We start from the raw sequence: 22,464 nt of genomic DNA, 5'->3' as shown, positions 1-22,464 counted from the left end.
CACTTTCTCTTTCTCTCCAGTTTATGTCCTGTGGAAATGCTTCTCCCACCGGATAATTTTCTTTCATTTTTAATTGCCTGTCTCCTTTACTAAATGTAAGCTCCCAAAAGGGCCAAGGACACACCTTTCAAGCTCGTTGCTGTGTCCCCAGCACCTAGCACAGCACATGACAAATAGATGCTCAGTAAATAGAAGTTGAGTAAATGAATGAATGAATTCCAGAACCAGCATATTTGTTAACACTTGCAGAGGACAGAGGAAAGCATTGTCACTTTCTGTGGGAGGAAACTGGGTACCTGCTTGCCCCTCTTCTTGGCCTCCTAAAAGAACAGCGAGTGGCTACCCACAAGACAGGGACCCTTCCAAACGGGCATCCCACGCAAAAGCACATCTTGTAGTCAAGGGAAATGGGCAGATAGTTGCTAATTGCGTCTTCCAACTGGGCTGATCTTTCAAAAGTTCGAAAGGCGCCTGCCTCCATAAATCCCAGGCTGCTACTGCTGCTGAAGCTGGTGAGGGAGGAGAGGAGGGTGCGCTTGGGCGCCTCTCGGGCTGGCACGAAGAAGCCACATCTCATCCTCCCTCCTCCCCCCAGCTCCTCTCCAAGAGAGGAAGCAATGCAGATGGAGACGAGAAATAAATATTCCTGCCTGCTCCGTGCCACTGCAGACGTTTTCCAAAATGTCTGGCTTGGACCATGAAACAAGCCCACCCAGGAAAGGAGGCGCTCAGCGGGAGAAAGAGGGGGAAAGGGTGGCATATTTGTCGATACTCGTCAGCTTTCTGGGGGGCAGAGCACATGGCTCATCCTTGGCAGCCCTGCTGAGGTGGGGACGTGGTAAGTGCACAGTAATACTTGAGGAATTGAATCAGAAATGGGAGTGGAGTTAAGAAACTCATGCCAGAGCATCGGCACTGTCTCTATGCCTCTGCACAGGGTCCTAGGACGCACAGCTGGTTCTTTCACAGGTTTCAAGCTCTTCGCAAAATACCTGCTGCCTCTGCTCAACCCTTTTACTTCCACTCCACTCCTGGGGAATTAACACAATTGGGCTAAAGGAAGCCATCAAAGGCCATTTGGAATTTGGGCAGGAACTCAGAATCCATGTGTGGAGATATTCCTGCCACCTTGAAACACAGTTCACTTTCTCTAATACTGGAATACTGGCAGGAGATGAGAACACGGGCTGCAAATGATAAGTGGGTGCTTTTGGCCTGGGGTGGCCAAGTGTGTGGGAGAAGTGTCACTAAGGAGGGAAGTTACAGGCCCAGCAACAGGCACCGAAGTGTTCTGCATTACACTGCCTTTGCTAGGCATGCTGTGAGGCTGCAAAATGTCTCTGAAAAGGGAGATGAGAGGATGGGAATTTCAGTTTGAACACTTCTGCATAGGATGCTCTGGGTGTCCTGTTTCTAATCTTCCTGTGAGACTCTCTGGTGCCCTGTTCTTGATATCGCTGCCCCTGGACCACCTTCCCATAGTCCTCTTGGTAGGCCAGTAATTAGAGTGGGGCCCTTGGTGGATTGAATTCTGCTCAGTAAAGAGTAGAGGAGCTTTCCTGGGTTTCACAGGTTCAAGTCCAATGCAACAAAAACAGTTGCTCAAAATGAAGACACAAAGAAAGCAATGTCTTCTACGGGTGTCAGGGAAACATTTTCCAGAAATGTTGCATTGAATTCTGTTTCTTTTCACCATTTCCAGGACTTCACTGAGGAATGAAACATTGTCTAATATTTCCCACTCATGTGCCCTGAATCCTTCTTTATGAATCTTTCCCACTCATTTGCCCATCTGCCTTCCAGTGCCAGGCAATTGCCAGATGAATCCCACTCTCTCCAGGAAGCCATTCAGTGGTGGGGGAAAGCTGGCAGGACACATTGGTTCCTGTCCCCACTCTGCCCATTGCTGTGTGACCTTAGACAAATCACTCCCCTCTCTGGGCCTTCATTGCTTTGTCAAAGGAGTGGGTTGGATAGGTTTCCTTTCAGCTATGACACATTATAGGAGGTTCTATAAGTGAAATTGGATGGAATTCATACTGTCATTATCCCCTTCCCACCTCACCTTTGCCAATAAGCTCCAGGGATAGAAGCCATCACACCTCTGGGATTGAATTCAATCCTTATACCTGGGAAAGTCAGAACTGCGTATCAGAAGAAACTGTTTTAAATGTTTTCTGTTTATATTTCCCTTAGTTCCCAGGAAGATTAATGTATGGGTTGGGGAAAGATCAAAGTAGGGTATATTTGGAAAGAAGTTGTGTGCATGTATGTCTGCATTTTATAATAATCATATTAGTTACTTTTTAAAAATAATAGTTGCCATTTATTGAAATCTATTATGAGCTAGGCCTATGCTAAGCTCTTTTCCCTACGTTATTATCTTCATGCTAGCTCATGAGGGAACATATTATCTGCCCTGCACTCCCTTACAAATGAGAAAACTGAGGTTCTGAGGGGATGAGACATTTGCTAAAGATCACACAGCTGTTAACATTGGCAATGGGATTTGAGCCTGGCTCTGCTGGATTCCAAGGACAATAATGTGCTATCCACTACCCTGCGCTGGGCCTTGTCTTGGCATTCAATCACTATCTGGGAGATTCTTCATACAATGAGGCTGTTTTAAAGACCCATAGGCAGTGGGTCCTAAATTGATTCCCTTTCCTATGATGTTGTCAGAGGAAAACAGCTAGTCTCAGAGCCAGCAGGAACCTGCTGTCAGAAATGGCAGGGAAGCATGCAGCTGTGGTGTCTGCCTAGCATCAGGAAGAGTGGGAGAACTGGGCCCCCGAAGCAGTCCATTTATAGCAACCATCTCCATTGATCATTTATCCATAGAAAATAAGGCTGGTTTCTGCCCAGCCGTAGCTACCTCATTTCTATGGCGTTGCCTAATTCTGGCACAGAATCAGAGCCTCTTGGAATTTGCAAATAATTAGATCATATGTCCCAGAAGTTGTAAACTTGAATGGCTCCTAAGCCCAGGTAGGTATGTGAATGAGTGAAACAGCCACGAGGGGGGTTACAGCAAACTGCAAACACATGTCCAGTCTAAGACCCCCAAGACACAGCTCCAGCAGACTTGCTGTGCACCTAGCATGCTATGCAGGCACCCCCAGAAATACAGAATTTTCTGTGAATTCTCCTGATTTTTAAATGTAGGCAATTCAGTTAAGAAGAACATACTTGACACAGTGAGGACCACGTAAAACATATTTGCAGGCCTGAGTGCAGGTCTTCATTTAAAACTCTAAAATTAATTTTTCTCATTTACAGATGAGGAAATGGTGGCCCACATTAAGTCATTTGCCAGAGCTAGCTAAGGTGGGCTTAGGTAGGCAACTCTTTGGATGCACACATATTGAAATGTGTGTGTGTGTTCATAAAAATACACACATAGTGTACATTTACAAATGAAATAGAAATGATGTGGGATTACCTGCTGTTATGAAATGTTTGGCTTTTCACATAGTGTTAATATTATACAATAGTTGACTGTCATTAACACACACACCCATCCCAAAACAAAATGACACAACATAACTCCTCTCCCAAGCCGAAACCAAAAATTAAAACAAAAGCCAGGAAATAAAGAAGCTCTTTACTTACAGTAAATGACAGAAAAGAAGAAAACAAAGTCCCTTCGTCATATCTGGATAATTTTGCCAGCACTCCTTCCAAGATAGTAACGAACTAGAAAAACAGCAAAAAAGAAAAAAATGTTATTTCAAACTATAATTGTTCACCATAAAGCACATCATTTCCCAACCACATAAAGGCTGGGATCGAGCCCTCCGTTCATTTCTGCAGTCTATTATTTGATTCCCGCCTTCGGAGAAAGGAATAGACTGCCTTTACATAGAAATATTTGACTTATCCGGCTTTCTCTTCATTATTATGTGATTGCAAATATAGAGTGTTACAGAAGTGCAAAGTGACAAAATATTATTGAGTTGCATATAGCATGCGATAATATTAAATGCACTTTTTAAAATCCAAAACTGCGCAAAGCAGTTTCTACGTTACATATTAGCACTACATTTAATCCAATCTATTTTTATTTGTATTTTATCAGTAATTTGGGGGAAACAGAAGTTTAGCACTGGCAAATATAAATGTCTTCCCATTCAGCATTACTTAGTTAAAATTCTATAATTCATGAGGGTGACTGAAATAGCTTTATCTGACTTTTATGTTTTATTATGACTCTCACTGCATGTGAAACTAGAGGAAAAGGGGTTTTCATGATGGCAGAATTCCTTATTACCGTTTAACTTTCTGTATTTAAAAATCTAACTTTGTCAGTGCTGAAAAACAAAACAAACATTTCTCATATAACCTAGCGCAACGTTTGGGGACAAATTCTTATTAAGTTAACATATGCCACTTCATCAATTTATCTTCACACGGCTCGAGATCATCGGAAAATCATTTAGAGCTGAGGCTGGGTGATGTACAATCTTGTTTCCTGAGAGACACAAGTATCCAGCTCAACTTTTTAACGTGTTACATTTTAATGGAAATGGAGACATAACAAAGCAGTGTTCACAATGAAACATTTCACCTGAAGCTGGAGGTTACCTTTGCAACCAAGAGTGTTATCATTTCTTTAACAGTTTCTTCAATTAGTTCGTCTATTTTTGAATGGTATTGATGCTAAGAACACAGAAAGACAAATATTAGCATGTTTGGGAGGTGATGGCATTGCATCCGTCAGTAATTTTTAGACAACATAATTTACAAATAAAGCCTGGCCTGCGGACCCAGTTTATTTCCTTAGTCCCAGAAATATCTATAAGATCCTGACTCCAGTTCTTTGATAGAGAGAGATCTGAAGCTCTTAAAAATATTACCAAGTTCATTGTTCCTCACTCAAGGCTTTCGATGCTTCTAATGTGTGTAGACACATAAACACTTTTACAAATAGCACACATGAATGACTTAATGACCCAGCAGTGTGTTGATTTGGATCTTACAAAGCAGGATACCGTAATAATTTAACACAGGAGATTAACAATTATCTTTGGAAAACTGCTGGGGGTTGTGGCTTAGGTAGTAGATTCCTTTTCCAAAGGGAATTCGATGAAGACACTGTGACTAATTTTGCAAAAACTGTTCTGAAACCCTCAGATTCTTTGGGTTAATACCTCAGAACTCCTCATTTTATCTCCAAGTCTTGACTCAGTATAAAGGCAAAGTGTCTCTTTCTGAACCCTTGTGGCAAGCCACTCGTTTTCTCCATACATGGATAAACAGACCCAGTATGAGAGCCTACACTGAAACCACTGCTAAGTTTTTAAATTTCTCTAACTGTGCCTGTCAATTACATTTAAATAGTAATGTGAAAACAAACCCCCACACAAATAAAAATCTGCTGTAAATGCCAGGGAAAAAGGAAAAGTGATTTTAACACAAAATATTATATGCCAGCTCCTTGACATTTATTAGATCATTTTAGTATCCATTTGAATTATCCCATATTTCCTTAACAAAAAATAACAATGCAAGACATTGTTATTTGAAAAGGAAAATGCACTTACCCACGTTTTAGCAAACTTTCAGAAGGATGATTAATTAGGAACAGAAAAAAAAAAGGAACAGTGCAAATAATAATTAGGACAAAAGGACACATGAGAAAATAAAAATTAAATAAAATATTCAAAAGTCTATGTAAACATATGGAAATAAGCCATAGTAATGTGGTTTAATATTCTGATAACTGGCAATCAGAATTATTGAGAGTGAAGAAAGGGATGCGAATTAGGTAAATCCATTTAGAATCATAGGCGAGGTTTGTTTGTAATTGGAAGACCTGGATAAAGTCCCAGTGCAAAGTTCGGAAGTCATGTTACCTATGAAAATTTAACTCAGTTTCCTTATCTGTAAAAAACAAACAAAAGAGATGATAAGACTATCATCCTGGACCAATGAGAAGGGAGAAACCAGTATGAAACTCTGATTTTGGAACGGGAACAAAGCCAACCCTGTATAAAGATTTTTAGTGGGTCTATGCTAGTATTATTATTTTAAAAACCAGTGCCCGAGTCCTTTCCTGTAGTCATGCTTTCAGACTCATAAGTCTCTGTTTTGGAGATCAAGTGAGAGTCTAGATGTGAAAGTATTTTGTCAACTGTCATTGTGACTCAAATATTGTTAGTTGTGCAAGTTCATCAAGTATTAGATAAGGGTAGAAAGAGACAGTCTTATTACTCAGTCATCTCCTCCAGTTTCATTTTAATTGATTAGAGGAAAAACAATACAGCTAATGGCTTGTATGTTGTAGTCCCATTGAATCAGAACCCATGTTGGCTATACTGCTAGATTCAAAAAGGAATTTACTCCTAAGTGGCATAAACCTGAAGCTAAATGCAAAAAATTTATCTGCAGAATTCTTTGCTAGAAACACAAAGAAAGATGTCAGAGCAAAAGAATTCAGGAAAATTGACAGGGCTCCAAATTCATTTTTAGGTCTTGAGATAAGATCCAGAATCACATGCTTACTTTTCTTCCTCATATGACTGCCTCACTCGTCTAGGTTTTCTTTGCATTGCTATAAATGATTCACATTTATTAATTATGGGAGTAAACTAAATCAGAAAAGCTAGCTGTGAGCAAAATAATTTGAAATACCCCAAGCAAAGAAGAACATCATTGAGAAACAAAACACTCTCTTGAAAAACTGGGCTGAAGTGGCAAATAGAGACTAGAGTAATTGTTCTCCACACACCAACAAAGATTTAGGGTCTTACTCTGAGGAGTTAATGATGTCATTCTTTCTCCCAAGAGAAACAAGCTTTCTCTTTAGGAGCTAGGAACCTCAAACCCTTTCATAAGGAGACATGGTTGAGACGTCGTGGCTTATGGAAATATGATGCTTTATGGGAACCTCTTCCCATTTCAATTCTTCCATGCCAAACTTGGCCTTAATTTTTCTCCAGGCAGTCCCACTATCTCTCCCTTTCACTCCATACAAATATGATCATCTCCATTCATCTTCTGTTACAATGAACGTTTCTTTTTTTCTGCTTATAAAACAAAGTACTTTGATATGATTATGCTGCCTCTCCCATCCAGGGGAAACTTTAGCATGTCAATCTCTGTTGGTCTATTTCCTCATTTTTGCAGTGGCGCTAGAATTATAACTTGTGAATATAGACATCATATTCACTTAACCAAATAATGAAACAATGCATGGAAGCGTGGTTTAGAAACTGTGAAGTGCAGTTTCTACTGCACTTATTACTACTACTACTATTATTAATAGATTAACATAGTGGTTGCATGTGTGTATACATTTCTCTAAACTCACCTAAAATCTCTATATTTTGTTGTATGTAAATTATGCCTCATTTTAAATATAATCTTCTTTGGGGAAGATAGCAGAGCAGGGTAATAATTACTCTGTTTATCATGCAGCAAACAGGTAAATATCAAAGCGGCTCCTATTCCTATTCAAGTAATTACAGAATACGTGAATCCCTTTTGCCAGTTTTCCCTGATATATGAGACTTATTGGATTAACTTGCTTTTCTGCAGCAATAGTGAGTACTCTGCTTTCACTCCTTGATATTTCTTGGGAGATATATTGTTCTGTGTAGATGTGAACCTCTGTGAAGGGGTATATATATATCACTGGGGCAACTTTTAATTAACAAATATTCCTACTAGACAATTTTCTTATAAAATGTCTTGCAGTCTGATCGACTATCCAGGTATGGTAAAAAGAGGGAGCTTTACCATTTTGCCATTTTCCAGTCCTCTCTGCTGGCCTTTTTTTTTTTGAGATGGAGTCTTGCTCTGTCGCCAGGCTGGAGTGCAGCAGCACTCAGCTCACTGCAACCTCTGCCTGCCGGGTTCAAGTGATTCTCCTGCCTCAGCCTCCCAAGTAGCTAGGACTACAGGTGTGCGCCACCACGCCCAGCTAATTTTTTTTGTATTTTTAATAGAAACGGGGTTTCACCACGTTGGCCAAGGTGGTCTTGATCTCTTGACCTCGTGATCCGCCCACCTCGGCCTCCCAAAGTGCTGGGATTACAGGCGTGAGCCACCACATCCGGCCTCTACTGGCCTTCTTGGATTAACTTGCCCTATACTCCAAAATTATATCCTGAGGGAACTACTAATATTCAATGGCCTGGAAAGTTTGGTCAGTTCACTTTTGCTTCTGATGGGCTAAGTTGCAAATTCACAATTACTGTGTGAAAATCATTCCACTTGACTTCCTGTGCTACACATTTTGCCTTGTCATAGAACAGATTGTGTGTATGCTATCTTTCTGTTAAGACCATCTGACCTTGGAAATGAGATGAAAACACACTAGACCAAGTGAGAAACTATTTAATACACAATTTCCCTTCTATTGGTACTTCACAAATTTTAATGAAAAAAAATAAATATTTAAGATGGAAAACTATGCTTAACAAATGTTTCAGCAGCTGTCTTTACATGTGATATTACCCAATGATGAAATCCAGGATGTGCTCTTAAAATTGGAGATTTCATCACCTGGCCAGTATTTAATCTAAAGCAGGTTGAGGGAGTTGGAACCCAGGTGGAGGCTGGTATTGGTAGCTAGGTCTATAATATGGGCTTCATATCCCATACTCAGAAATACAAACTACATAAAAACATTGGACTTTCATCTATTCTTATCCCAGTTCCAGGATGTTTCCAGATATTCTTGTTAAATCTCATTTTAGCAACTCAGCTTTACTTTGGAGATGAATATTCCCATTCTACAAAGTGAGAAAAATCAAGGAGGAAACATTTCCATATGACTTTCCATTGAAGTTCTGATTAAGGTTACAGCCACTGTGCTAGACCGCTCAGAAGAAGTACATATTTACAGACAATTAAGTCAAGCTAGCTTTATTCTCACCTGTTCTCAGCCGCTTGGCATTCAAAGAAGCAGCCTCATTTCCCACGGCTGGTCATTTAAGTGTCTCTGATTCAATTATACTAAGGAAAAATGTCACGATAGATCTCTCTAAGATGGCTTGGGAAAAAAACCAACAGCCTTACAATAAGAATCACAGACTAGGATGCATTATTGGATGGGCCCTTAATAAAGATATTCAGTCTAGATGTGTGTGTGTGTGCGCGCTATTTTGGGAGAAACAAGAAATGTTTACAAGCCTCGGTTATTTGTTTTCATTAAAAAAATTCTGTTGAGTCATATGGGGAGAGTATGGGTAGTCTTTTCTACTTTATCAAATAGAACAATGTCTAGAAAGAAATAGACACTGCTGTTTCATGTCAAAAATGTTATTGCAAGTCCAAGACAACTTTCTGATTTTATATCCAGAATTAGGGGACTTTAATATCCAATTTTAACAAACCACATACTTCCCAAAGGTTGTGTATCGCATGCTATGTTCTTCATTCAGCAAATGATGACACGCCGTTTGGCAGCTAAGGTATGGAGTCCATACAATGTCATGATTAAACCAAAAGGCAACTTATTCTTCTATAAAACCAGACTCCCAGGTCAAGCTAAGGTCATTCTACCTTGGCCCAGAAGCGATTAGTGGTAAAGACAAAAGAAGGGTCCGCCATTGTGATAAAAGTCAACTTGTTCTTTCTCATCCTCTGTCTCCAACTGGGGTCTAAGGTTTGGTCAAGGAGGTCCCCAGGTCCTCTGAAATTGTAGAGTAATAATATGTGAAAGTATTTTTTTTTCCCCTGATAAATGGCTTCATACCTTTTTTTATATTCTCAGTGAAGTTTGTGACAGCAACTCCTACACTCCCACTACTCTCCCTAAACCCCCAGCTCAAAAAGAAAAAATCCCAGATCAAAGTGACTTGGCTTGTTTGGAAGAATTGTTTAACCATCTGACCAGGTATGTGGGAGCTTTTGAAACACGGCTGTTATTGAATCAAGCTGGGGAGGGACTGCAAAAGCTGCTGAGGAGAAGGCAAGACCAGTCCTGTTGTATCAACCCTTCTGCCCCCTGGCCTAGCACCATCCTTAGAAAACTCAGTTAAAATGTACATCTCAAGAAGATTTAAGGGGAAATAGATCAATTGCACTGCATTTAATTTAAAAGAAACCTGTTGTGTTTTAAAGGATCCCATCGAGAAGATGAAAAAGAAAACCCACAGAATGGGAGAAAATAGTTGCAAATTGTGTATATGATAATGGTCAAGTATTCATATTCAGAACATATAAAGAACTCTTACAACTCAATAATAAAAAGACAAATAACCCAATTTTTTAAATGGGCAAAAGGTTTTGAATAGGCATTTCTTTAAAGAAAATGTACAATGGTCAATAGATACATAAAAAGGAGTGACCAATACATGCTACAGCATGGATGAATCTTGAAAACACTGTGCTGAGTGAAAGAAGCCAGACACAAACGGCCACATATTGTATGATTTTGTTTATATGAAATGTTCAGAATAGGTAAATCCTTCGAGATAGAAAGTATTTTGGTGATTACCTAGCACTGTGGAGAAGGGAGGGGAGAGAATTAATGGGTACTCAGTTTTTCAGGTGATAAAAATGTCCTAAAATTGACTGTGGTGATGACTGCATAACTTTGTGAATACACTAAAACTACTAAATTGTACATGTTAAACGGGTGAATTTTATGGGTATGTGAATTATATCTCAATTTTAAAAATAGTAGCTCCAAGGGGAGAAAAATTAAGGAGGAACAGGATTCTGGAAAATATGAACTCAAAGGAATCTCAATGAACTTTAGAGATCACCAAAAACAGGGCCTTTAAAGTGGGCTTGATGAAGCCTAAGAGATTGTTTAAATATTCCAGAGCAGCTCAGGCGGGTGGTGGGCAGCGAAGAGGTGCAGAGCAGAGGGCCACCTGGCAGCTTGGACTCTAGGCCCCCTCCTCCCCTCTCCATCCAGAGCAGCTGTACTTTTATTTGTGTCACATGCTGGCCTTCTTGATTTGGTTTGAAAAACAGATTGTACCACTAAAGATAGCCTGAATAAAACTAGAATAGTGCTATCATTTTACAGATGAGGAAACTGAGGCCCAAAGAAGCTGAGTAATTTGTCAAACTCCAGCTTTCAGCTCAGCCAGGGGAAGAATCTAGGTTTCTGAACACCGAACCCAGGTCTTCCCCAAGGGGGGCTACCCTTCCTACCTGAATCCTTCTCCTGAAGTCAGGTTTACATAATGAGTATCCAGATCAGTGGTTCTCATAGTGTGGTATCTGGAACAGCCAGCAGCATCAGCATCGCCACAGAACTTGTCTGAAATGCCAATCCTTAGACCACACCCCAGACCTATCTGAAACTCTTGGGTGAGACTCAATGATCTGGGTGTTCAGATGCTCTCTGGATGAGTTTAATGTACACTGAAATATGAGAACCACTGCCCCAGATCATTCACATGAGCACATGATGCTGGGACAGAGAACCAAGGGCACCCTGAATTTGACTCCAGTGCCTAGAACGTAACCCCCAGGAAAAGGTCCTCGACAAGAAAATTAGTCAGGAACAGAGTTAACCAGGGTGGGGGTGGGGGCTGAGGAAGCTGACTTGTAGGGGAAACAAGGTTGAAGATGATCTTGCCAGGAAGAGAATACCACCAACCCACATTTAAAAATGGAAGGTGCCGAAAGAGAAAATAAATAACGAATAAGGAGCAAATATAATTTAGTAAAAATTCTGAACATGTAAGGCTGGTATCGAAAGATCTGATTTAGGAGCAATTTATGCCAATTGGCAACAACATAGAGTTGCCAGAAATGCTTCTGAATTAATTCTAAATTGGTATATGAATATCTAGCTGGCTTAAGGCCATCAGAGAAAAATGATCATGATAGTCTTTAATCAAGCCCAAGTTGCTGTTTCCTTCTCCTTTACATTTTAAATACTGCTTTGGAATTGCAAACTTAGCAAAGGACTAAACTTTTGGTCAGGAAAGATTCACGATCAATTCAGTCTAAGGAAAATTGAAAGTCTGCAAATTTTTTTTTCTTTTTTCTTTTTTTTTTGGAAATTCAGAACCTGCTGGCTGGGGATTGGGTAGCAGGGTGATCTAACATTATACATCCTGGAAGTTGTTTGATGCAAGAAAGGCCTCTCTTGCTGTCCAGATGTTCAAAGTGATAAAATGCACTTCAAATGTGAAAATGACTTTCATTCTGGCAAACACAGATCTGTTCGAGACACCAGCCTAATAAATAAGGTCGTCAAACTTCATTTAGCTTAGAGGAACTTTATGGCCACCACAACTCCAGCCAAGAATCACTTCCAAGTGACTGACATTCTCATCAGCACATGCCTAAGAAATCTACTTGACAAACAGATACTGAACACTCATCCATGGCTTAATCCACAAATGTTAGAGTGTATTTCTGAAACTAGCAGACTAGGGTAGATGGAAGGAATTTGTGAAGTTTTCTTCTACATGATCAATGAAGAGGGGAAAAAAAAAAATCTGTATTTTTTTTTTTTTTTTTTTTTTTTTTTACCTCTTGGCCCATTTCCATGCTGCAAAGTTTTGTTGATTGAGCTTTGGCATCAACCATAACATTAAACATGGTGCATATTGACTGTGGGACTCGAAAATCTGTTGATCGACTGGTTTTTTGCAGCTTAACTTCAAATGCAATCCTGGTTCTATTAAAACAAAGTAGGAAAAGACCAATTCAGCGTTCAGATGGCAGCAGGTGGAGGAGATATTTTCTGAGAGGTCAGTGAGAAAGAAAATTGAAGGCTGTAATCAGTTTCAGTCGACAATGACTTCACATGTGTTCCCTTTTAAATGACTTTCCCAACTAAGGAAGGCCTATTCACGGAGACAGACATGCACACCCTTCCTTTCTCGGCAGTACACGGAACACCTGTAGCTTGGTGTATTTCTATCTATAGTTTACATGCTATGGAGAACCTTAATTGCAGGAGAATGAATGAATTCACAAAAACTCGATTATAGCAGTATAGCACATGTAAGTTCTCTCACATTGGCAACTGCCTACCTTGAATTACTTCATTAATAAAAGAAAACAAACAAAAACCAAAGCAGTTTTTAATCTTCAAAACCTCGTGGTGGGGAAAAAAATCTTAAATGATGTTTATTGCTGTGGGTTTTTATTTTCCCCTTTCTGGTTTTGAAGAGACAAAAATTTAAAATCCAGCAAGTGTATTACATTGCTTTAAAGACCACAAAATTTATTTTGTTTGTTAAAGGACATAAAAAGGAAATACATCAAGCTGTTAAAGATGGCTACCTTTGAGGAGGGTAGTGAAATTAGGAGGTGTGGTATTGGGGGACTTCCACTATGTTTTGTTTTCAATGTCAATGTATTATTTTGCAATAAAATACATTATTTGATGATTTAAAACGTCATAATATACAACTATTTTATATGTACGCTTAATATACATATACAAATTCAAGAATTGTGTGATGGTGGAATCTGAATATAACATAATTCTGACATTGGTCAAATTATGATCTCAGCAGTGTGTTAACAACTCATAGAAAAAGCCTAGACTGACATGGCCAGCTGGTAATACAGGTGGGAGATCTTATCCTTGACATCAGCATTGTAAAAGGGGCCTAGTTATATTTTAAACGGTTTCAGGGAAGTGGGTGATATCATCAGATGTCTTTAAAGAAAAGCACCTGGTTAGTAAGTGGCTTTATTAAAGCCCCATTTGTCTGATGTATCTTTTTAGCATTGTTCACTGTCAAGTTCTGGAGATCATACAGCCACCAGGAAAGCATTGCTTTAAGAGGAATTTGTAGCAGTTTTCTAACAGTGCATAGGAGGACCACACAGCTAGTTAGCTCAGGAAAGGATGCCAGCTTGCTAACACACCCTGAGTGCATGCAGGGAAGCCAAGTATAATTTCTAAGGTTGGGAGCCCAGTTCTTAAGAAAAAAAAAAAAAAAAAACTTAAAAATCCCAAACCCTTAAAACACCCCTATATATTATATGATCATGTTAAAGATAAATGTATCTTGGCTTCTGAAGACTCAGTACACTCAAATAGCTTTCTAATCATGATGATCATTTAAAGCTACGCTGAAAATACATCATTTGCCGGTTTTGTGAAAAGGAGGCCTGATGAGGACTGAGTTGGACAGGTCCCTGTGCTGATCTTCTGAGGCTTGTGTGCCAGTTCCGGCCCAATCTGAGAAACGGAAATGCTAAATTGCTCCCTTCCAATGAAGTAATCGTCTTCAGTTTTCACAGGAGAACTGTTCATAGCCCTTGGAGTGCAGGTCTGTGAAAAGAGGAAGCTGAATGCAAAATTAATATGACTGAGAGGGCTCTATAGGACCAAAAAGCCAGAAAAGGAGAGGTCATTTAACTCAACTGACTCCTTGAGGGCAAAAGACAGCATGCCTTGTTTTGTGTTCAGCACAAGTAACCTGATATAGACTAGACTAGAGGCTCTGTAAATGTCTGTCAAATTGATGAATTAAATTTCTGGAGCACTGAAACATGAGGAGTGCCTTATTGACTTTTTGACAATGCACATTTATACCTATGAAACAATGTCCTTGCTATGTTGGCCTAGAACAAGGGATATAGAATCTGTTCTACCAAGGAAAACAATGGTTCTAGGCTCTTCTAATGTAGATTCTATGTATTAAAACATTCAAAAACTCGTCCATGCTCTGTCCTCTAAATCTGTAAGTCTGGGGATATTTCCACCCATTTTTGCTCTTGTCTGCTTTTGGGCTGATTTAAAAGGGACATCAGGAAATTTAAGTGTCCAGGTCAGCCATACATGTGCAGTGGAGCAACTTCTGTCAGTAAAAGGTTGCTTAACAGCTACTGTGTGCCAAGCATGGTGCTGAGACCCAGGGAGGGTGAGGAACGCCATATGAACAAGATCCACTCCCTGGCTCTGTGCAGCTCACCCTCTTTACGTGTCTGAACCGTAAAGACATGATTACAGCATGGTAAGGGATAAGAGTCCCTATCCACCTGTGACATCCTCATATCTTTCCATTTTCTCTGAGCATCTTCCCATTTCTTGCTCCCTACCCAGACTGGCTTCTCCATGAAGGGCATGCATGTCTTTCTGTACAATTATGTGCACAGTTTAGGAACTGGTAAGCCTTTACTGTAATGCATTTCACCCCTAGGACAGATCATGCACAAAGTTTTTTTATGGAATGGTTTGGCCATTGGAAAAGCATTGCTTTTCCTAAAATTGATATAGACTATATAGGAGATCGTGGAATTCAAGACCCTAAGGAAATATTCTGACCTTGAGTTTGAGAAGTAGGCCTGCTTTCAGTTCTAAGAGTGAGAATAAAAGAGCAATACTAAAAAATCTGGATCACTACAACTTTAAGCTTCTGGAAGTGGCCTCAAACACCTGCCCAGATTCTCCATAGTGCATAGTTCCTTTCTCAATTCCTGCCGAGATGCTGTTCACCTACCTGAGATTGCATTGTTCTTTTGCTTTTTTGCTTTCCAGTTCTGATGATATTACTTCACCTTTCCTCTTCCAAGACATGAAATAACAAATTCAAAGAACTTCCAGACAAACCCAGGCCCCATCACCCACAACTGATCCATCAACCAAGCTACACAACATCTGGAGATTTGGAGTAGCCTGTGCTGCTTGAGATCTATTTTTTTTTTTTTTTGAATGAGGAAAAATAATGCAACAGTTATGAACCAGAAAAGGAACTTGGATGTGTATCTGGGGGTAGACAGAATGATGATGACGATGTCCCCTCAGTGGAATTTTATTTCTATATTTGATATAGAGACACTCCACGAGGAAAGGGATGCAGTCTCTCATTCTTCATTGTATGCCAAGAACTTAGCCCTGTGCCTGGCATATGGGAGGAGCTCAAATGATGTTTGCTGAATGGATGAATGTTGTCCTCATTTTTTTCCCTCACCTTCTCAGAACAGTCTGCCTGGGAACTTCAAGTACAGCATTCCTAACCTAGTCCTAAAAACCACAGTGACAAAACAGGGAATCTGTGTGCAGGCAAAATGTAATGTTCAATGTCTCATGCCCCGCTGTTGAAATCCAGCTAGATTTTCAACAAGACAACTACAAGTTGGCCCACATATATGCTCATCTTTTATATATGGAGTGAATGATGATGCTGAGGCCCTATCCACATTGTTAGAAAACCATTAGATTTCTGCTACCTATACTGGATACGCCAGCTCCAGAATTGCACATTCTTCTTTTTTTCCCTTCTAATTGTCCACTCAGGCACACATTCATACATTTAACAAATACTTACTAGTTAAGCATTTTGTGCCAGACACTGCTAGATATCAGGGATACAAACAAGAATGGACAGGGATCTTTTCCTCTTAAAGCCAACAACCATGACAAAATCGGCAGCCAGATTATTTTGGGTTTGGGACAGATGGAGGGCAGGTGAATGGAAGTTAGACGTTGACAGCCACTACTCCAGCTGACTTTGACAAGCAATCACCTTCTCCAATTAGTTTCAAATTATAGCCAATTGAAAGAGCAGCCATCTACCCTTCCCTGAGTCTGCGTATGGTGGGGAAGTTGTGCAGAACCTGTCCAGCCACCTATACTTACCTTTTGACACAAGATTCGATCATGTCACTTGCCATCAACTTCAGCCGTTGTTCCAGGTGCTTTCCAAACTCTTCTTCAGGCCAGTGCAAGTCCCGAATGAAGGTCTGAAGGGCGTCAAGTTTCCAAAACAGATCTTCTGAGGTGCCTGACCCATTACTGGCAGGATAAAAATTAGAAAATGAGAGTCACCCACTGGCCTCAGGCTCTACAAAAACTAACACAAAGACAACTAGGGGCTAGAAGGCAAACAGCAGCTTCAACATACAAAACAACATGTGTTGGCGGTGGAGGCGGGGGCGAGTCTCCACCGGCAGATTTTGAGTTTTACCATACATGACTTAGTGTGCTTTGCTCAGCCAATTACCCCAGACCAGTGAGAAGTCTGGGGAAGGTGTTGCCCCATAACAACCAGGAGAATGGTGTATGGTAAAAATCAGCCTTCTTTTAATAACCACATTAACACATGTGATGATTCAGATGAAGGCCACGAACCAGGGGGAGAAATAGTCTCAACGGATAATAACTACATGGCAACATGCAGTTATTAAACTTCAGGGTTTCATGCATTTCCCCAGCTCCCCTCCAGAGTGGAGGCCTCTTGGAGATTGCACAAGACTTTTCGTTTTCAAAGGACAGTGCTAACAAAGTGGTGAGCGAGGACCTGCTTTCTCTCTTGAAGAGCTGGAAAGAAATTAGGGTGACTCAGATCAAGAGGGGTACACCTGGATACCTTGATTCCAAAATTCTAGTTCAGTTTGGTTACTGTTCCAATTTTCATAGACCAGCCCATTGCATAGGCAGGGTCCTCACCAGGATGAGGTGAGTCGGGACAGGGGAAGTTAGGGGACAAGGGATATTGTCAATGCTTTAGGGCTCAAAACCTGAGCTCTTTTACCGTTGCACCATCTTACCCAGTCCTGTGTGCAGTTGGGGAAATTGGTCTTGATGCCTTTCTGTACGATGACGTCTAAGAAACTTTTACCTGGGGCATCTACAAAAAGCCTGTGTATGAGAAATGCTCCATCTCTCATCCTCCTGCCCTTCGCTGGCTGGCTGTCTTTTTTGTAACAATCCCATTTGGAGCTCTGAGGGGTGTCCTCCCCCCCACCCACTTCCTCGCATACCACTAATGCTAACACAGTAATTTATAAAATGTCCAACACACCATGCATTACCACTTGTTCTGACATCGTCTATAGAAACAGATGAGAGTGGGTGTTTCTATTGTGACAGATGCCAGCTGCATTGAATTAATGCTTCAGGGAGAAATATAGCTAGTGCATAAATGCATACACAGCTACTGCAGGGTGGGGAGGGGGCACACGCCCAAGCATGCTGAGAGGGAGCCTACGGTCTGCACCAACAGGGTAATGTTTTCAAGGACAGACCAGTCTGAGGTCAGTACGTAGATGTGTCTGACACGAAGGAGCAGGTAACATATAAACACGCCCTTAAAATGAAAGGTGGCAAAGGAAGAAACCGGAATTATGAAAAGATATAGAATCAGGCATTTCCTGGTGGGTGATTGAGAATCCACGCCTTCTTTTCAGATACTGCCATAAGCATTGTTCAAAAGTGGGGGAATGCGTTGTTTCTCCGTGAAAGTTCAGCCTTCCCCCTACCCCAACCTATGCTTGGGAAAAAGAAACCCCAACTTTGTCTAGTCTAAGCCCCGTTTTGGAACTGCATGGTTGTATGTTTTAAATCATTAAGTACATATGAATGCAATAATTGGTATTTATTACAACAACATTTTGACACCCATCTGGTTTCAGAGTTTCAAAAAATTCTTGTAGGGTTTTTTTTTTTTTTCTTTGAAGAGCTTATTATTAAGTTTTGACATGAGGAAAAGAATATTTTCTTTTTATTTTTAAGATAAACTGTTAATGTTAAGGCAATAGCACCAAGATTATTTTGATTGCTGAGCAGTTACCAAAATGTGTTCCCACTCATGCCTTAATTAATTGAACGGAGACCATTATCTGCTTTATTACAATGTCTTGATTCATATCTTTTCAAAAACAGTGTCACAGAGCATGCACGGAGGAAGATAAGAGAAGCTTTCTGATATTTTTAAATTTTTCACAGATACTACCTAATCTAATTTTTTCATATAGTCATCTTAGCATGAATATGATTTGTGTTCTTTTTTAGAAGTTTTTTTTCAGATATAAATTTTTGGAGGTTGTAATTTGCCTTTAAAAGAGAATCAGACACATTGACCATATGATTTCATTGTGAACTTGTGAGCAATTGTAGGTTGTAGAAATATTAGGCAGCTTTGGAGGAGCCAGCTAGAGCAGTCATTTTAATAGTCTGTCCTCCACCTGGATTACTGCAAAAATAAAAATGCTGAGGGCCGTCTTGATGAATGTGATTCTAAGATTTTAAAACATCACTGCCAGTTTCAGACCATTTTTTATTCCTTTGATAATAACACTTCCCTTTGAAAATGTGCCAATTTATTCTTTCAAGAAAAAGCTTATCTGGTCTGTAATTAGCTGTGGTCTAAGAAAAGGATCAAAGAAGGGTACAGAATCGCTAACCCTTATTTCACTTATTAAATCATGCACGTGGTTCTAATTTCCCTGAGGTAGAATTTAGGGATGCTTGATCTTCTTGCTAACAAAAAAGGAGAGAAGATTCATTTTTGAAGCTAGAAGAAATGGCTTCTCAACCCTCACTCCCCCAAGCTGCTAGCTTTCAAGAAGTGGCCCATGCAACTCTGACATTCATGTGGATGAGTATAAATCATAGCCCTATATTCAGATGATATGGCTACCAAAAATTTAATTATTTATTGTTTGAATCTTGTGTTTCGAGAATTATTGAACTTCTCATGACCTAGTTCTCAAAACACCATATTGTACTGTGACCTCGGAAAGTACATAATATATTTTTTACATAACATTTATATGACTAAGGCTTGATCCATTCAGAAATTTTCATTTAGCCCTGAACATACTGTTACTATATCCTGCCATTTGCTGACACCAGAAATATGCTTTATGGTTTAAACATTCTCTAGGAATTTTTTATTTTTATTTAAAAAAAACACCCCAGATTCTAGGTAGGTGTGCTTCCTTCTTAGATTTGGATCAGGCCAGAGATGACTGGCCAGCCCACCAAAGAGGTTTCCTCCACTATTTTTGGATGTCTAGCTCCTAAAGTCACGTCACCTGCCAAAAAGGGTAGAATCCTTTTGCAAAAGAATTCAGGAAGTGAAACATAGTCCTCCAGCATTCAGTGGGCGTAAGACAAATTGTTAGTGCTGTATATATAGCAAACATCTTACAAACATGATGCATGCCAGAAATAAACAATATTGTCTCTGTATGATCAGCAAAATATGTCTAATTATCCATCTCCATCTCTGTTGTATAGGATGTATAGAAATAAACAATACATATCCATGCCAAGATCACTTAAATTTAAATGAGATCTAATGTGAACTGAATACACACTCCGCATCATATATAGCAGCCATCCATGACGGTGCCGAAAAAGTAGGCATTTGTGGGATGCCTAGAGGGATGTTAACTGGTAGATTTGGTACTTTGGGAAGGTTCACATTGGGTAGGTTCACATTGGGTAGGTTACTGGTTAAACTCCTGTGGAAGAAACAGACAGAAAGAAAAAATACCATCACAGTGACAATGCAGATGTGGCAGAAGCACACGACAACTGTAAATAAATTGACAAAGTCCACAGCAAGACAACAGCAAAAATTCAAGCGACACACTTCAGAAAGCAGCTTACAGATGGGAAGCTGTGGTGTGGCTCTGTATCCAGAGAAATGACAAAAGTTAATGGAAAAAATTAACCACACAGTGACTTAAAAGTGCGGACACTCGCGGAGCACCCATACACAATGATCACATGCCTTTGGGAGGGGCCTTTGGTTTCCATATCCATTGCCATAAGAGTCTAGAACTTTTCTCATGCTAAGAACTTGAAGTTCCTGGAATTCTTGGTGTGGTTGGGGCTGGGGTTGCTGTGAAGTCACTGGGATTGATAGAAATGGTGGAGCACTTCAATTTTCTTATTTTTAAAACAAATTACTGTTGATGGAGGCATATTTCTCAATCAGACGTTAGATACCAAATAGAGTAGGAAGTTCACCCACTTGGAGGCACACCTAATGTTGATGTACAGAAACCAAACTCTTTCCAACTGCTACTTCTAAAGACAGGTATATGGGCAATGAGGTGTCAGTTAATGGTGAAATTATGAAATTGTATCAAGAAGAAGGATCAGATTTGAATAATTTTATAGAACATTTAAAGAAAATAGAAACTTTCTCTCTCAAACTAAGTTCAACAAAAATGCAGAAATGTTTACACACAGAAACAGACACCAAGGAAATGAAAACAATCCCCAATTCAGCTCTTGTATTAGACTCTTTGACCAAAAGTGGATTTAAAATGGGGCTTCATATCATAATAGTTACCCCTGGAAGTGGGACAGAGACTGGGAGAAAGCATGAAAGGGACTTCTGGGGAGGTTCTACTTTTTGATCTGTGTGATGGCTTACATGGGTGTGTGTTCAATTTGTGAAAATTAATCAAGCTCTGTATTTTTCTGTAAAATTTAAAGTAAGTGACTAAAAAGTTAAAAATGTTACCTCGTACCAGCCTTTTGTTTTTGGACAAAGATGGATCAACTGATGTGATGGATGGTTTTATAAGTAGAGGGAGAAAATAAAACAAAACAAAACTCCAAACTCGAATCAACTGTATTTCTTTGGAAGGACGGTGTCATACACGGCTCCTCAAGCTGGCACCGTGTGTCTCAGTAGTGGCATTTTAAGGGTGTTCCATCCAGCCAAAGTCACTGGCACGGTAGAGCCCAGCCTAACTCTGCATCTGAGAGGAGCCTTCCTGTTTAAGTGAAGTTGACAGCACTTTGGCAAAGGACTTGAGGTTCTCTTTTTGGATCTTGCAGGAGAAGAGCAAGTTTTGCCAAAGCAGCTCTGCCCTGGGCAAGCTGTGTTTGACTAACAGGACTCCTGCAAGAGCTGGAGCTGCCTCTGGGCTTGCTTGGGTGGGGAAGTGGGGGAGAAGGGGAGTAGGGGAGTAGGGGAGTAAGGGAGTGGGGGAGTGGGGGAGTTAGGGAAGGGGGAAGTTGGGGGGTGGGGGGGTGGAGGTGGGTACATGCCTTCTGCTAAGTCAGAAATTCTGGACCTTGAAGATCACCTGGATGCCTGTCTCCCTCTAGAAACAGATTATTCTTTCACAATGGCAATATAGCCCCGGCCCCGGCTCGTAGGCTGAAAAACCTAGAATGCAAAATTGTCTACCTGGCGTTCTCTTCTGTAAGGGAAACAGGTGTCTCATAGACTTGTCCTTTACACCTCACATTTTGGGAAAGCCAATTATACATCTCTACTTGGAACTAAAGGGTGCTCTTGTGGGAATGGTCAAGAAAAGATTAACTATATGACTATTAAATAGAAGGGAAAATGGAACTTTTCCTTTTATGTGTCTCTGTTTAAATGGGGAATTTGCCTTTGAATTCAGTCCCTGGTGGCTCTCAGTCTTAAACACTGCCATGTAACAAAACCGTTGGCGATTTCCACTGAGACATGTGTAAGCCTATATAAGCAAATGTGATCATTAAATGATACACACACTGAATAATGATCAAGGAATTAGAAGATCTTAGAGACGGCAACCTGGAAAGTTAAAATGTCAATTCTGAGCAAATTAAAAGTAGCTAGGAGTGAATAACATACAAATGTATGCAAAAGCAATTTAATTTAAACATATTAGCGGGTGGCGGGTACACAAATTAGAAGCGAGCTTCATTTTGCACACAAAAATAAAAAAAAATACTTCTATTAATCAAAACATATTGTATTTGTAAAATATGACATTTCAGCTAGACTACTGCACTGGACTCATAGAAACATTTCCTTCTCTTTTTTTAATGCTCTACTTTCA

At 40.1% G+C, this 22,464-nt stretch overlaps 1 protein-coding gene across 13 annotated transcripts in view; it reads right to left on the bottom strand.

Moving 5' to 3' along the window:
* Nucleotides 1-22,464, bottom strand: part of CADPS (calcium dependent secretion activator) — a 474,942-nt gene that overhangs the window by 64,768 nt on the left and 387,710 nt on the right. For 4 of the 13 annotated variants that reach the window (XM_054551945.2, XM_054551947.2, XM_054551949.2 and 1 more), the window contains 6 exons: nucleotides 19,987-20,133; nucleotides 16,523-16,678; nucleotides 12,451-12,598; nucleotides 5,544-5,558; nucleotides 4,585-4,659; nucleotides 3,613-3,696 (listed from right to left, as the gene is read on the bottom strand). In XM_054551945.2, coding sequence (XP_054407920.1) covers nucleotides 3,613-3,696; nucleotides 4,585-4,659; nucleotides 5,544-5,558; nucleotides 12,451-12,598; nucleotides 16,523-16,678; nucleotides 19,987-20,133 — 625 coding nt within the window. The remainder of the gene's footprint in view (nucleotides 1-3,612; nucleotides 3,697-4,584; nucleotides 4,660-5,543; nucleotides 5,559-12,450; nucleotides 12,599-16,522; nucleotides 16,679-19,986; nucleotides 20,134-22,464) is intronic. The other 9 variants (XM_054551950.2, XM_003776213.5, XM_054551953.2 and 6 more) reach the window with 3 other exon arrangements.

Source organism: Pongo abelii, chromosome 2, assembly GCF_028885655.2.
Source record: "Pongo abelii isolate AG06213 chromosome 2, NHGRI_mPonAbe1-v2.0_pri, whole genome shotgun sequence".
Taxonomy (NCBI): domain Eukaryota; kingdom Metazoa; phylum Chordata; class Mammalia; order Primates; family Hominidae; genus Pongo; species Pongo abelii.
The sequence above is the reverse complement of the archived record's forward strand: the minus strand, read 5'-3'. Positions and strand labels throughout refer to the sequence as shown.